Raw genomic sequence first — 17,015 nt, forward strand, 5'->3', positions numbered from 1 at the left:
CATTTATCTTAGATAGAACTTGTTTAGTTATTTTTATATATTTTTTTGGAGGATGTACAATTAAGCCGCATCGGTTTTTTGTAGTTGTATATCTTGCTATATTTCGCAAAATCTAACAAAGCTTTAATAAAAATCTTTAAGATATTAAAATTAGAAACTGCCCCACTAAATTTAATTTGGAATTTTCGGAAGGGTATACTCCTATTCTTAAAAAAATAAAACGTCTGCAGGTCGTGACTTACTTACTTAGCAGGCTTTTTACAGAACTGTTGTTCCATAAGCCGAGCTTAAAAAAGATTTCCAAGCGCGTCGGTCTTGTGCGCATCTCCTCCAATTTGAAAGAAAATGTTCCGAGTTGTTGTATTCTACTTGGTCTTTGCATCTAGTTCGAGACCTTCCCCTTCTGCGTGAACCGTCAGTAGGCTCGCTTTTATATGCCTTTTGAGCTGGGGCATTTTCATTCATTCGCTCAACATGGCCTAGCCACTGTAGTCGCTGCAGCTCAATACGACTGACTATGTCGATGTTCATTCGACGCCGATATTCACAGTCGACGCAGATCGGCCCGTAGATCTTTCGGATAATTTGTGCGAGTACCTATGCTTCAGATCCATATAACAGCAATGATAGTATCAGCGTCTTGTAAAGTGTGAGTTTGGTCTGGCATGAGGTGACCTTGTTTCTAAACTGCTTACTTAGACATACATAGTAGCATCATAGTAGCATCTATTGGCCAATACTATCCTTCTCCGAACTTCAAAACGGATGTCATTAGTTTTATTTATGGCGGTACCAAGGTATATAAAATCTTTAACTACCTCGAAGCTGTACTTCTCAAGTTCCACAGTACAAAGTCAAACGCCATAATTTTTACATTTTTTTTAATTTTATTGAAAGAAAGCAAAAAATGTCGGAAATAACATCAAATTTTAGAATAAGTTCAGATTTGTTCGAGTTGGTCAATTTAGCACGAGTCACACGCTGCCCGAATGTTGCTCTGCGGTATTTTGGTCCATTCCCGTATGAAGCGAGGAACCTCATTTTGTAACCGTGCTGAGTGCGATGTCAAAGCACACGTATTCTCTCTCAATTTAGATCTGCCGTTTGTTTATCATGGGCGGGAGAGTAACATAAAAATACCAATGCAAGTAATATGAGCTTCACTGCTTTAATACATCCTTCAGAATATTTTCGCGATAATATTCGGCAACCTTCGGCTGTTATGGCGGCCCACACCATCACCATGGGCGGCGCTTGAGTTCTGGTGGCCAACCTGCACCACTGCTTTCGTGTGAATTGTATTCATTTCTGCCCGATAGCCCTGTTGATCTAAAGATTATCTCTTGTCCTTTAGGCCGTAAAGATCTCTCCTTACGTTCCTGGTTGGGGGAATTATATCCTCGAGGGGAATTTTATCCAAGGATAATTCTAACGATAGCACCCAAGCGGGCACTTAATTGAAAATATCCTGTAGTGTCGATGGGTAAGACCTTCGCATCCTCATGGTCCACAGGTGTCATACCGCGGCATCCTGTTATAGTTTTCAAAGCGACATTCTGACAGTTTTGAATATTCTTCCACTCCTTATCGCTTACATTCGCAAACGACACCGACGGCGCAAAACTTATCACCGACCAATCTATTGCGTTGCAAAAGGTCAACAAGGACCTTTTTCTTACTTCTATCTTTACTGCAAAAATACTCGGACGAATTAAATAAGGAATCTGATATTACTCCAAACATATTGTTACGTTCTTGGATTTTACTTAATCCCGTGTAGACGTTGTTTTATTTCCCAATACAGTTCGTACTAAATAAAACGCGGGTTCTTTCCGATTACGATTATTACAATGATTTTATTGACACAACTTTACTTTGCACGTTACTTTGCAGCTTTACGTTACTTGACGGTTTCAATTCGCGATCTGATTCACAACTGACTAACTGCCTTTCCATTTCCCCTATTTATATGAGCCTTGCCTGTCGCTGCATAAGTTTCTAGACGATCTGGTAACACCTAGATTACAAACTTACATTGAGTGAACAATAACAACAACACATATACAGGCGAGGGAGTAACAAAGAAAGAGGAATTAAGCGATCATCAATGATGACGTTTAACAAGAATTGTACGTCAATAACAAAATAGAAAATGAAAGAGAAAATGGAAGGATGTAGAAAAATCTATACAGTAGTTGTTGTTGTGAAGTTATTCGAATAGACTGCGTAGTAGAAATTTACGTTACAATTCAAATTCTTAAATTAACGGAATTCATCTAAATTAACTTAAATATAAAGTTATATTCGTAACATTGCCCCCCGCTTAAGCCTGTTCGTCCCGAATAGGCACAGTTCCCGTTCCGTAGGGGGTCAGCCGCTCCAAATGTACAACTTTCATCTTCGACCTGGGACTGTCGCTCCTCTGGATGCGATAAACGACGTCATTTATGTTCGTGACAATCTTGTAGGGTCCTTCCCAGTGTGTTTGCAATTTGGGGCATAGTCCTTTTTTCCGTTGTGGATTGAACCAGTTGCCCTTCTTGAAACCCATCGGTATTTGCCGCTCGATCGTACCTTGCCTTCATGCGGTTGCTAACCATTTTTATTCGATGGCGAACTGCATCGTCGACTTTACTAAAAGAGTTTTGGTTGTCTTCATCTTGGGGTAGCACCGAATATCAAATCGCCAGGTAGCTTTAATTCATTTTCGAAGAGAACTTCGGCTGGGGTCCGGGATGTGGAATCATGAATGGCCGATCTATAAGCCAGTAAAAACTTTGGAATATGCTCATCCCAGTCTCGTTGGCCACTGTCCACCACTTTCCGTAGATGTTCTTCCAGGGTGCGATTGAATCTTTCCACCATGCCATCTGATTGTGGATGTAGGGGCGTCGTTCTGGTTTTCTTGATTCCGTAGGAGTCACACATTTCCTTGAAGATCGCTGATTCAAAATTCCTACCTTGATCGGAATGAACCTCCGATGGAACACCATAGCGACAAATCCAATTTTTGCTGAACACATCCACAATTGTCCTGGCTTCTTGATTTGGGATAGCATAAACCTCTGGCCTTTTGCTGAAGTAATCCATGACCACTAAGACATACCGGTTCCCAGAGTCACTAATTGGGAACGGTCCAGCTACATCCATTGCGATTCTTTCAAAAGGGGCTCCTGAATTATACTGCTGCATGTAGCCTCGACTCTTCCGTGTTGGACCTTTAGCTCTTATGCACCTTTCACAATTGGCGATCCAGTCGGCAATGGATTTTTGACAGCCGACCCAGAAGAATCTCTGCAGGTCGAGGGTGGAGAAACATGACGTCCCGGCTAATGTATCCAATGTGTCGTCAATTCTTGGGAGCGGATAGCTGTCTTTCTTGGTGACATCATTCAACTTTCGGTAGTCCACACAAAATCGGGTGCTTCCGTCTTTCTTCTTGACCAAGACCACTGGGGAGCACCATGGACTTGAAGATGGTTCTATTACACCACTCTTTTCCATTTCACTTATCAGCTTCTGGACCTCGTCTCTTTTTGCCAGGGGAACACTTCTTGGAGGCTGTTTAATGGGTCTCACGTCTGCTGTATAGATTTCATGCTTCACCACTGATGTTCTTCCTTGGTGATTTTTTGTCAACGCAAAGGTAGAGGCATATTTCCATAATAGCTGCCTAGCCTTGTTCCTCTCGGAAGGTGATAATTGGTGTGTCCACTCTTTTATGTAGCCGTCGAGGTGCTTCTTCTCCATGGCTGCTGGCTTTTCGGCGCTATTTTCCAAATTGATTACAGCTTCAGCTGGTGTGCATTGTCCAACTTTGCTCTTGCTTGTTTGACAGGTTCAAAACTCTAACAGAAATCAATCCGTCCTTGTTGCTTTTCACCAGGGCATTCGCTATTAGGATGTTACTGTTTATGTTTTCTGCTGGTTCCACCACCCACAACAACACATATACAGGCGAGGGAGTAACAAAGAAAGAGGAATTAAGCGATCATCAATGATGACGTTTAACAAGAATTGTACGTCAATAACAAAATAGAAAATGAAAGAGGAAATGGAAGGATGTAGAAAAATCTATACAGTAGTTGTTGTTGTGAAGTTATTCGAATAGACTGCGTAGTAGAAATTTACGTTACAATTCAAATTCTTAAATTAACAGAATTCATCTAAATTAACTTAAATATAAAGTTATATTCATAACAATATTGAACAATTCCGAAGATATCGCAAGTTCTTATGGGACTCCATTTTTCACTCTACGGATCTTGTTACTGAATTCCACATATGACTGACGTCCGCACATATATATTTATATATATATATATGTGCGGACGTCAGTCATATGTGGAATTCAGTAACAAGAAACCGATATATATATATATAGATTCAAAGTAGGTCGGAGGTTGGTTTTCTCTATATCCTCGAACAGCTTTGTGTGATTGACATTATCGAAAACTTTCGATTGGTTAAGAGCCAAAAAAAAAAGTTCTATTGCACGGTCTGTTCTGTGCATCTTCCAAAATCCATTTTGATGTTGGGCAACTGGAAACCTAGACCTAATTCACATTAGGCAGTTGGCAATTTTATTTGCGGCAATTGTTAGTGTGTGGGCGAGAAAGCTGAACGGATCCCATTTCTCCCATCTACAAACTACAGAATTGAGGCGATAAATTTCCCATAATATAAATCTGAATGTACTTTTCACGAGAGGAATAATTTATGCATCAATCACCTCGGCTACTGGGGAGAGAAGTAAAATCAGCCTGCACGATTTACCTCTTCTGGTATCCTTGTCTGACTTTAGTAGCGTAACCAACCTGTCTAATTTCCAGGTTTCAGAAACAATATGGGTGGGTAACGACAAATTGAGTAAAACTGTTAAATAGTCTAAACGGGGCCAACGCTTTGGATAACTTAGCGTTTTGAATACAATCTGCAACATCGCCCTTCCTACATTGTGGTCGCATATCCAATCATTTCATTTGGTTTTTTCTTTCTAGTTTAGCTTAAGATCGAAGTTTTGTAGTGAAAGGGAAAGCCAGAGCGCGAATCTACACACCCGTCATTATGTGTGGTGTTTCACGGTTGGTTTTGCGCCACATCAGGCATATTGGACTATGTGACTTTGCAAATACAATTACGAAATGACATCTGTCAATTAAATTCAAAGCTATGAAGGTCCCACAATTTACATCAACTCCAGAAGCAGTCCCTTTCAAAGTAGATTTTTGTAGCGATGGATATTAGTGCACACACCTACAATTGCTTCCACAATATGCGCATGTTTTTGTGCAACATTTAGGTTTAGAACGCTGAGTGGTCTTGAGTGGTGATCTATGAACTGTCGATTAAAAGAACCTCTTCAGATCTGTCACCGTTACGTCGCTAAATGTGACAGCCGTTCTGTCATCCTTCCAGGATTCGAGAGTGGCTTAACCATTGTCCACAATTTATTTGTTCCTGTCCCAATATTGCAAAATTTCAGGTTGTGTGGCCACTTTTTCCGCATATGCCTGCTCATAATTGACTTCAAGCGTGAGTTATTTCACTTTTTGGTCTTCAGGTGTTGTCTGCTTTGCATCTGCTGGGAAGTTTGGTCTCACTTCGAGTATTCATGCCTCGGGAATTCCTCACTGCTACTTTATAACCTGAGGCATTGGTCAGATCTTTGAAACGTCGATTAGTAAAATCTCTGAATCCTTGTCAATTAACTTTACCATGGTTAAGGAAAGTATAGGTCGGAACTCTGTTGTTCATATACAATTTTTTAAGGAAAAACTATTTGGGTACTTTCTATATTAAAATAACAATATCTCATTTTTTAATTAATGCTCAAGATCGGTAAAAAATAGGAGTAGTTCCTAAAAATAATTTTCAAAAAAAAATGTTTTCTATATAAAAAATGTATTTATTTTGAATAATAATTAATAAATCATCATTAAACTTATAATAATTAATAAATATAAACGAATTTGCTTCTTGTGCGGAGGATTTAATTAATTAAATATTTGATATCATTTTGATCGGATAGAGTAGTTGAGTAGTGTATGCAGTAAGTACGATATGTTGTGATTATGGTGGTGACGGTGCTTCTGATGATGGGTGTCGTGTCTTTGTCATAATGCCATGTTGTCCTCCTACTCCTCCTCCACATTTAGGCTGGCACTTTACGGCTGATAATTTTAATAAGGTCATCGACACGTTCACTTTTACCAGAAAATTGTTTTGGATGTGGTCCAATCATTTGAATAATAGCCGCAACATCGGGTGATACCTAGAAAAACAAGAGAATTTTGTTTTTGCTGTGTAATTAAGAATAATAATAAATGCAATTATTAAATAGGTATATATGGAGGAACCGTGTTTTTCCGTCATAATAAAATAAATTATTTTTTGTTTGTTGCTACAATTTAAAAGATTGCAAAATGTACAATTCTAGAAATAAGACGCCCACAGTTTAATATAATTTATTCAAGGAAGGAAACACATATAACTGATTCGATATTTTGGTTCCAAAAAATGTATCATAGATGAAAGACGCAAAGCCCAAATTAAATCGTGTCCATTTAATTTTCTCAGGTGTTAGAAGATTTTCTTCGCAGCCGTCCACCTGGCAAATGCAGCTACAAGAGTACGATATGATAGATCGCATCTGTCTACTTGTCAGATTATTTTTTATTGTTAATTGTTGTTAAAGGAGAGTTGGTTCTAACCGACATAACACAAGAAACAAAAATCAATAGGAGGACTGGAATTTACAGAAGCACCTTCTGGCGACCAAATGAAAATGGTGGTTTTGGAAATAAGTGAAGTGAAATGGCTTATGAATATCTATAATTTAATGTTCTTCGGTGTTAGAAGAAATTTCGAGACCTTCGACTCGGCAGACGGAGCTACAAGAGTTCTTAAAGGAAAGGAACATGTTACGATGTATCACATATGGTTATTTGGCACATATATGTTTATTTGTTTTATGTGGGTTAGAGGACCTCCTGATTGGAACAGTTTCTGGAGAAATTTATGTGAGTACCTGCCTATTGACCTACCTCACGGTGGCTAAGCCACAGACGGAATTACGCCCTCCAGCTCCTTCTAATAAATGCTTCACGAGCAAAACTACTTAAACAACTAAAGATCCGATCGCCTTCAAGAGCCCCACTGAAATCCCACCCGCCCCTCCATTCGATATACCCATATTTGCTAAATCTCTAATGTCATCATAGTAACAGCATTCCGTCGGTATATGCTTCCAGTCCTCAGTTATCCCGCACCCACATACATTCGTCTGGGACAGGCCTCTTTTATCCTGAAACGCATTGAGAGAACTATGCCCCGTCAGTAAGGAATCAGTACTTAAGCCGAAGCGAAAGTCTGGCCGGTCCACTACCAACGTTGCGTCACGAATAAATTCGTATGTCACCCTCCCTTTGTCCCGAAGGATAGTGCTGTACCGCCTATTATCCCCATCCACCAGATCAGAAGGCCTGGGCCAATCATCCTCAAGCCGCGCTAAAGCTTATACATCTCACCTCAAGATCAAGCGGCGCGGAGCCAAGCAGCACTTGCAACGCCTCTGTGGAAACAGTGCGACACACATTGGCAAACGTGCTAACATGACGACCTGCTGACACGAAAGGAGTCGAAAATGAACCAATAAATATATTGCCCTCGTTGAAGATGTTAATTAAGTATATCCGACCAGAAACAAATATGTTTCCAACATTCGAAAGGTATAGTCTATAGCCATCAAAAAGGAAGCCATTCGAAACACTTTGTATATCCCGAAACGGGAAGGCAGAGAGTGTTTGGCGCCATCTCAAGGTATAAAATTATTCATTTAACCATAGATTTGTTCAGTACTTATGTACAGGCATTTATATTCTTAATATAAGAATAATTCCAATTTTGGTTATGCCGCTCAACAGGCATATAAGGCTCAACAGGCATTATTACGAAATTACGTCTGCCAATTAAATTCAAAGTTAAGAAGGTTCGACATTTTGTCTCAACTCCAGAAGCAGTCCTTTTCAAAGCAAATTTTTGTTCTGCGATAGATAATTGTCCACACACCTACAATTGCTTCCACGGTATACGTATGTTTTTGTGTATCCTTTAGAAGTGAGATTAAGGGTTAGGACGCTAAGTGGTCTGGCAACATTTCTTGTGTTGCTTTGGGAACCTAGGTTCGAATTCTAGATCGGCACATGCTTTTCCGCCTTGAAATTATTCGGTTTGCTGACCAGACCTATGATACAACAAATTTTACAGCGTCCAGCAAATGGGATGAATTATAAATGGATTCTTAGGAGTAATCTATGGTTCTGTATAAGTAATCACAAGAAGAACTCCAATGAGAATTGGATAAGGAAGCAAATCCTGTCAAGAAATTGAGTCTAAAATAAGAAAATCCTACTGTCCCTTGTACAAAAGATAATATTCGACCGGGAACAATTATTTTTCCGAATTTTTGAAGGTATAAACATATGCGAGGAATCCGACAAATTCTACAGCGACCAGAGTACGGGATGAACTACAAATTGATTCCTCGGAGTCTGTGATGCTGTACAAGTTATCACACTAAAAATTCCAATGGGAATCAGATGAGGAAGCAAATCCGCTCACGAAATTGAATCGAAAATAGGAAAATCCCGAAGAAGGCTATACCCATCACAATGTGAATCATTCGGAAAACCTTGTAAATCCCAAAACGGGTCCGTATTCGAACACCATAGAGTGGTTGTGGCGCCACCACCAGGTATCACTTTAAGCATATAACCATAGAACGTTAGGTTATATTCAGGAAGTTATATCCTTAAAATGTTGTTTTCGAAATTTCTTCGGTTTGCTGGGCAACTGTATGATCCGACAAGTCCAATAAACATATTTTTAACGGTTATATACCGAAAGTTATATTCTTAAAATGTTGCAATGCGTAAACGAGAAGTATCGATTTTTTCGGTTTCCGGGGCAATTTCGTGGTCCGAAAAATCCTACAGGGACTAGCATACGGGAGGAATTCATAATGGATTATTCACAATCCTCTGCCGGTGTTGTGGGTGAGTTATCCCCAGAAGACTTTCTATGGATCAGAATTGGATGAGTTTTTCATCGGTTATATACAGAAATTAATAAGATGGTACAATGCTGAGATTATTCCCAATCCGCTACGGTTGTTGTGTGTAAGTTATGCCTAAAAAAGCTCCGATGGTTCAGAATCGGTTGAGTTTTTCAACGGTTATATACAGAAATTTATGTTTATAAGATGGTGCAATGCAAGCGGGAAAGACATTTTTTTTAATTTCTCCGGTTTGTTGTCCAGCTGTATGTTCCGACAAATTTTTACAGCGGCTAGGAAGGAATGAATTTTGTATATGAGTAATCCCGAGGAGACTTCTGATGAATCAAAATTGGATGAGGAAACAAGCAAGGCCAAGAAATTTTGTTCCTTGTTTTGCATAGCCGAAACTTCCACCTGTCCATAGAAGAAAAATTGGGACTTTCGTCTATGGACAAAGTCAAAACCCGGGTATTTTGAAGAAAATTAATTAAAGAGGAAGAGCGTTTTCGCCTGCTTATAGTCTTAGAATCAGTGCCGAAGTCCGCCTATTATAGGACAAATCAAGAACTTCAGAGCAGAGTTCCGATCAAAATTGGATGTGGAAGTAACTTAGGCCTTGGTTCGCATAGCCGAATTTTCCACTTGTCCATAGAAAAATGAGCATGCTCGAAATATGATGCAGGTGAGACGGGACCGTTCAATGCCAAATGTTCGCTTTCTTATAGTCCGCCTATTAATAGGACAAACCAAGAACTTCATCCAGAAAAAAGGAAATATTTGGTATGACTCGTGGAAAGGTGGAATCATCAACCCATGCTCCAAATATGAGGCAGGTGAGATGGTAGGATCATTGATTCAAAGGGATTCGAACAATAAGGAATAACTCTATTTACTATTCCCTCTCAGATTTTAATTGTTAAGATTTGTTCCTTGGTTCTCATAGCCGAATTTTCCTCCTGTCCATAGAAGAAGGATGGCTCGTGGAAAAGTGGAATCATCAATCCATGCTCTAAATATGATGCAGGTGAGATGGGATCTTTAAAGGGCAGGATAATTGCTTTAAAGGGCAGGATCATTGCAATTATCCCTCCCAGGCGATTTTAATTTTTGTGAACTACATTCAGAAAAAAATGTTTGGTGTGACTCTCATCTGGAATGATGCACATGAGATTGGACCGTTTAAAGGGCAGGTTCATTGATTCAAAGGGGATTCAAGTGAAGGGGAATCATTCTATGTACTATTCTAGAATTTCTCTTCATGAGGTTTGGCACTACGTCAGATCTTAATATGATTGGATGAAGCAAAATCTAAGATTAATTATGCCAAACATTCTAAAACCCCCGTTTTTTTAATTTTCATCAATGCTTCACTGGTGTAAGAATTATCCTCTCAAGGACATATTAAAACAAACTTTCTTTAAAAAGATTACCATTCTGGTTCCACATTTTGATTATGCCCTACGTTATTTATATACCTCACAAAAATCAAGTATTGAACTTACCTCCAAAAATCTAACCAAAGCCTTGCAGGCACGGAAAATTTGATCTTCATTCGGGCTGCTCTGGAAGAATTGCAAAATGGCCATGGCCAATTCGATGGCAACATCGTCGAATACCTTAAAAATAGAAAAAATATGCGTTAATAATTCTGTGCACCGCATATCCTTTTTTCCTCCACCTACCACAGTCTTAACTTCCTTAATGGCAATATTATAGAGCATCATGGTGCCGGTATTTTTCAATGCTGGACAATTTGAAAGTATACAATGGACGGCAACTTTGGTGGTCACACGAATATTTGAAATTGTCTGGCCCATATATTCCCATTCGGAAATGTACAGCAGCCATTCTGAGGGGCTGACATGTTCGAAGAGATTGCACATCTAAGAAATAAAGAACAAAATGAATTTATTAACAAATATTCAAAATATTGACGGAATATTTTAACTTACAAACATAGCCCATGCCTGTTGCTCCTCGGGTGTATGCTTTTCAATGTCATAACCAAAATTCATTAGGGTGTGATCCCGACGATCCTGATGCAGAATAATAATGACATCATCTTTCAGTGCCGCATAGGCCAAAGTGCGAATCATATGTATCCGGGTATCGGGTGAGAAGGTCTGTTCGCGCAGCACACGTTGTACGAATACCAGGAAATTATCACCCAATGCCCATGAACCTTCATCTTCAATCAAATACTGATGTAATTCTTCAATCGCCACCTCTTCGTCTTTGGTGATTTTACCATCCAACAATTTTACCAGGCATTCCAATTCAGTCTTAATCTGAGGGGAATAAGAGAAGAAAAATAAGGGTTTAATCTGTGTAAAACTTCTAGGGACATCAATCTCCTAAGTGTTGAACAGACTATCGATTCGAAAGATAGGTCTGTGTAAATGTTTACTTTTGAAAATTATGACCTTTCAGGTTTGCCAGTCTTCAAATTTCCCAAGTTATCGGACAATAAAAAATCTATGAAAAAACTGCCCTTGAAATCTGATAGCCTGTATTCGCCTTAAGAAATTGGATTTATTGGAATTATTTATTTAATATTTATTTCGACTCACATTAATGTCTTTGCATGTTAGGGCGGGTTCGCGTGGAATTTCCTTTTCCTCTGTTGATTTTGAACGTTCTTTGCCATTCTGTGGGGGTTGAGTTTGCGTCACCGGTGATGTTTCACTGTTTGTGTCAGACATTTTGTTTTTGTTGTTGGTTGTTCGAATCCGTTCGGTGTTCTATTTGTTACGGTGACGGTAGATGTGTTGCAGTTCTTGCGGCTAAAATTAAATATTTAGAAACATTTATTAAAAACAATGTTTTTTTTTGTTTTGCTTTTTGACGTGTATACTTAATAATAAATATTTGGAATAAAATATAGAAATAATAAACAATGCAAAAATGATCTGATAAGCTATTATAAAAAAAAAAACAAAAAAACGATGCGAACATTCGCGAGAGATTGCAAATGCTTATTCATTCATTGTAACTTTATCATTCGCGGTAAATTGAAAACATCCGAATTCTCGCCCGTGAGAAAGGGTGTATTTTAATCATTCTTCGCACCCTGATTGTCATAATATAGTAGTCGTAATTAATAAATTTTATTTTAAGTTTAATGACTGCGAAAATGGGCCCATATCGGTCAACGACATTTAAAATCGGCAAGAGTGGAGCGTTATCTTGCCCGATTGAAAATTAGTTTATATCCCTACGACGAGAAGATTTCTGTAGAGAAGTTGTTGTGTTCAGTTCATTCCTAATCGGGCGATGGCATGGTTCGCGTAGAAAATCGATGTAAGTATTTGAGAAACTGAAGAAGTATAAATAAAAAAATATTTTATGAATGCGAAAATGGATCTAAATCAGTGGAGAGACGGTTGAACGTGTACGTAGAAACCCTTCATAACTATTTCAACAAATGGGGTCTCAATCTCAATGTTGGAAAATGTTTATCTGTGGTTTTAAGGGCAAACTCAAATCAACAGCGAAGAGCATCCGAAAACACATTACAGCTATTAAAGTTGGCAATGAAATAATCGGAGTTTCTGACAGGATGAAGTCTGACAGGATTTTGTGCTGTCGAAGCCAAAGAAGATGAACTTCGCCCCTTTGACTTCTGGCTCACGTGGATTTTGTGCTGTCAAAGGCAAAGAAGATGAACTTCGCCTAACAAAGACTTTTCCGTATGCGAGGAGGACTTTCGTCGGAGGTAAAATTGCTAATTTACATGCAAGTAATTCGGCCTGTCATCACCTACTCTTTCGCCGCTTCGGCAGACATATCGTCAGCTCAAATGGAACGAATTAGAGCATGGAAGAGAAGAATATTGGCTGCATACGTGGGAATGAGGCCAACAAAAGACTGCAACGGAATCTATCTGCAGGCATTGCTTAAGTTGCGAGATGAAGGAATTCTGTATGATGATGATGTATTATCATCGAAGGTACCATCGACGCTGATGTTGAGCCTGTGTACTGCACAGCTCAATAAATAGTTTGAGTGAGTAAATTTAGTTGACGTGTAAGACACGAATTATTTAAGGGATTGCTTAGCATACTAAATGTGGCTATGGAATAATTTTTCGTAGTCTCCTCACAGTAAGGTAGGTAGGTTAGGAAGCGGTATTGAAAAATTACTGCAATTGTGCGTTATCCCGCTCAAGGGGAAATTAGTTTGTAAAAAATGACGAATTTTAACGCTAATCCCCTTATATAAAAGGTAAGTCGATTTCGATCGATACAAGGGCGCGTGGTGGACTGAAACAACTTCTGTTGTCTTTGTCTTCAGTACATTCCAACTCCAGCTTTTCTAACCTTTTCGAATTATTGGAAGTTTATCCAGCCTCTAGACATTAATATTACTTATTATTTTCGCTGTAAGATGTTTCAAGCCATGTCTGCGTTCGGCATTCTAGCAAAATTGATACGGCTATGCAGGATATCTTTGACTGGCCCAAGACCAACAGTTAAAGTCGGAAAAAATCTCTCGGAGCTCTTCAATACTGAACGAGCCTATCCACCTAACGGATCGAACATCTGCCAATGTGGGTTTGGTATAAAATGGTAAAAAACCAAGTTGATTGTGACAAAGCTCAAGGCATTCAGTAAACTAGGGCGCTATAAATAAAGCAAATAGCATCATTTTTGAGATTCGAAGAATGGTAGTAATGGCCAAAAAATGCTGCTATGGTCTAACTAAGAAATTAGAAACAATGGCACATCTCGCCAGACCAAACTTACACTCTACAAGACACTGATACTACCCGGGCTGGTATATGGACTTGACCCATGGGTACTTGCGCAAGCAGATGAGGCATTGAAAAATTCTCCGAACAATTTACAGACCGATCTGCGTTGACAGTATGAAACAATTCGAAGAATTTTGCGTAACAATGGTCTTCATGCCATTCATAAACCCAAAAACCCATAACATGAATAACATGAAAAATAGAATTTTGCATTTTGGAGAACTGTTACCTTTTCTGGTGAAAAGAAATTCAACTTGTTTGGGTCGAATGGACCAAGTAAAGTATGACGCAGGGCGAATAAATACGTGGACCCTAAGCACACAATTCCGACCGTAAAACAGTACGGAAGAGGCTCTGTAATGGCATGGGGCTATATGAGAGCTGTCGATAGGAAGTGTTGTTTTTATACCCTACACAACTATGTTGTCAGGGTATTACAGCTTTGTGCAGCCCCCAAGAATTTGTAACGCCGCAAAATATTGGCCCTAGACCCACCTTTAGTATACCAATCGTCATATATCGACCAGCTGAGTCGATCTAGACATGTGTGTCCGTCCGTCTGTCCATTATAATTTGTAAACACGATACAGGCCACAGTTATGGACCAATTGTCACGAAATTTTGCATGTAGGACGGGTTCTTGACAATGAAGATCGGTTAATATTTAGGGGATGAAATGGACCAAAAACTTTTTTCTTGTCGCTCCAGAGGCCGCAATTATGGGCCAAACGTCGCGAATTTTCACATGGAGAAGGGGATCGGGTCAACCCTGACAAAATGACAAAATTTGTATTCTATAGCGTATATATTTACCCCTGAAGAAAATAGACCCGATAATATATCCAAGAGGAGTGGTTGACCTTTAAATTGATACAAATTTTATTGTCGTGTGTACTCGGACTTAAATATTTATAGGTGCTTACATATTCATGTATTATTTAGTAACCCATTACCACACTAGATGGCGGAAATATAGCGCTGTTTGTTTCGTTTTGAAACTTAGTTTTTTGTGCTTTTTCGAGTCGATCTATAGGCCATAATTGCAAGCCGAACATCACAACACAACCCACGGCGAAGGGAATCTGGACAAGTAATAAGAAGGGCTGTTGGCCTCTAGTCGGCCAAGAGGGTGCAAATATCGCGAAATATTTGTTCGATTTTGGTGGAAGTTGTGTAGGGTATCATATGGTCGGATAATCATGGTTTTCTTCGTATACTGGAAGAAGGAAAATTTAGCAATAGAAGGGAATCTGGACATTATTCGTACACGACCTGGGTTATACTAATTGACAATTAGAAACTATACAAATGGATATTTTGAAATTCCATGAAAAGAAAAACATAATCAATTGTCTGTCCGGCTGGATTTCAGTCCTCGATTGTAATGCATTTCCCGTCAAAATATATATTTTTTGTTTTTCTTCTCATTTTCCCCTCCATTTTTCTGAGTATTTTGTTTACTAAAAATAAAACGCATCTATTTTTGTTAGATTACTTTTATGCTGTTGTTTTCTGTTTTTTTGATTTCATTCTCGTTCCCTCGAACCGCACTCTCCTCTCTCCATACACACTCACATAGAATATGTGGGCCGAGGAAAATATGCGTGAAAGTGTTGAAAGAAAACAAAAAAATCTAGATTCATTTTCCACAAGATTCCAGGTGCTGCAGATGGGACGGGTAGACAATTAGAGTGGGCTGAATAAATTTTGTTTATAGAACATGAATAGTGTCTGAATAGCCACCGCATAATACGATATTTTATTAGTCATAATGTATTTTATTCATTCTTTCTCTTTTATTGAATATTTTTTGTGATGTTTTTTTTTATTTTATTTTACAAAATTGTATATTCCCTGTATTTTGAAAGTGTAATTTTTATGAAGAAAAAAAACTGAAAATAAAATCAAGAGTAGAAAATAAAAATACATCAAAGGTGGGAGACAAACATCGAATTGCGTTGCCGACGTTATTTCGAAAGAATTTTCATTTCGTTTCTTTTTTCTATTTTTTTGTTTTTTTTTTCTTTTTTTTTTTTGGTTTTAGTTTTTCGATTTCACCACAGTGAAAAGTGACAATATTGCGTTGTGTTATTTTTAACCGAAATGTGCAAAGAAGACGCATTGTCGTCGGCAACAACATCACCATCAATGTAGGAAGCCAAATAATTTGACCTGTATAAACAAAACACCCCCCGACGCGTCATGTCGCCCCCCTTTTTTAATGTAAATATATATTTGTCTATATACATACACTGTACTTGTGTGTAAATGGTTTTGAAAGTGAATATTTTTTGTCCACTTTGATTGATGTGCTTTTAGAAAAATTGCAATATTACTTTTATAAAAAAAAAAATATTTAGGGAATGAAATTAAATTGCGGGTGGAAAAAATTGAGAAAAGTACGGCTAGACCAAAATCTGTATATTGGTGCACCATATACATTAAATCGGACGAAAATATATATGGGAGCTATATCTATGTCTGGACTGATTTTCAAGAAACTTTACATACATCATTCTAGGCATAATTCAGACGCTATGCCAAATTTCGCGCAAATCTAAATCTTAACCGATTTTCTGGAAACTAAACACATATCATTCTAGACCCAATTCAATACGCCGTGCCAAATTTCGTGCAAATCGAAAGATATATTTGGATTTGGGGGCTATATCTAAATCTGAATCGATTTTCAGGAAACGTAACACAGACCATTCTACACATAATTTAGTACGCTATGCCAAATTTCGTGCACATCGAAGGATATATGGGGACTTTGGTGCTCCATTTACATAAAATCGGGCGAAAATATATATGGGAGCTATATCGAAATCTGAACCGATTTTTCCTAATTTCAATAGGGTTCGTCTTTGGGCCAATAAATGAGCTGTGCCAAATTTTATCCAATTCGAATCAAAAATGCGACCTGTACTTGTTTACAATTTAACATGGACAGACAGTGGGACGGACGGACATTCATAAATCGACTTAAGAAGATATTCTGTGCATATTCTCAAAAGGTACCGTGTGTCTATCTCGTTTCATTTTGCCTGTTAGAAACATATGTGTGGCGAAGCATATCAAAATCACACGTATTTTAATTGTTCAATAGTACCCAACGTTGGGCGCCATTTGTTATTGTGTATAACCTTAGACATAAAAAACTAGAATCAAAATGATAACTTATCAGAACTGAAGTTTAGGTGT

At 38.4% G+C, this 17,015-nt stretch overlaps 1 protein-coding gene across 1 annotated transcript; it reads right to left on the reverse strand.

Moving 5' to 3' along the window:
• Positions 1-6,113: 6,113 nt before the first annotated feature.
• LOC133321238 (uncharacterized) lies at positions 6,114-11,770 on the reverse strand. The gene is made up of 5 exons (XM_061530326.1): positions 11,629-11,770; positions 11,011-11,346; positions 10,741-10,941; positions 10,561-10,674; positions 6,114-6,274 (listed from the first exon to the last, which is right to left on the reverse strand). Exons 1-5 carry the CDS (start codon positions 11,758-11,760, stop codon positions 6,155-6,157), a joined length of 903 nt encoding a protein of 300 aa, XP_061386310.1. The 5' UTR covers positions 11,761-11,770; the 3' UTR covers positions 6,114-6,154.
• Positions 11,771-17,015: the final 5,245 nt, after the last annotated feature.

The sequence above is a fragment of the Musca vetustissima genome, unplaced genomic scaffold (assembly GCF_032173495.1).
Source record: "Musca vetustissima isolate MV318-11 ecotype Yass unplaced genomic scaffold, APGP_CSIRO_Mvet_v1 utg17366, whole genome shotgun sequence".
In the NCBI taxonomy this organism is placed as follows: domain Eukaryota; kingdom Metazoa; phylum Arthropoda; class Insecta; order Diptera; family Muscidae; genus Musca; species Musca vetustissima.

Bases quoted from the DNA above. Each gene is read 5' to 3' on its own strand.
- LOC133321238 (XM_061530326.1), bottom strand. From the start codon at position 11,760: ATGTCTGACACAAACAGTGAAACATCACCGGTGACGCAAACTCAACCC. The intron at 10,675-10,740 runs GTAGGTGGAGGA...TCTATTTTTAAG, and splicing joins TTAAGGAAGTTAAGACTGTG to GTATTCGACGATGTTGCCAT. The intron at 6,275-10,560 runs GTAAGTTCAATA...TTGTTTTTCTAG, and splicing joins CTTTGGTTAGATTTTTGGAG to GTATCACCCGATGTTGCGGC.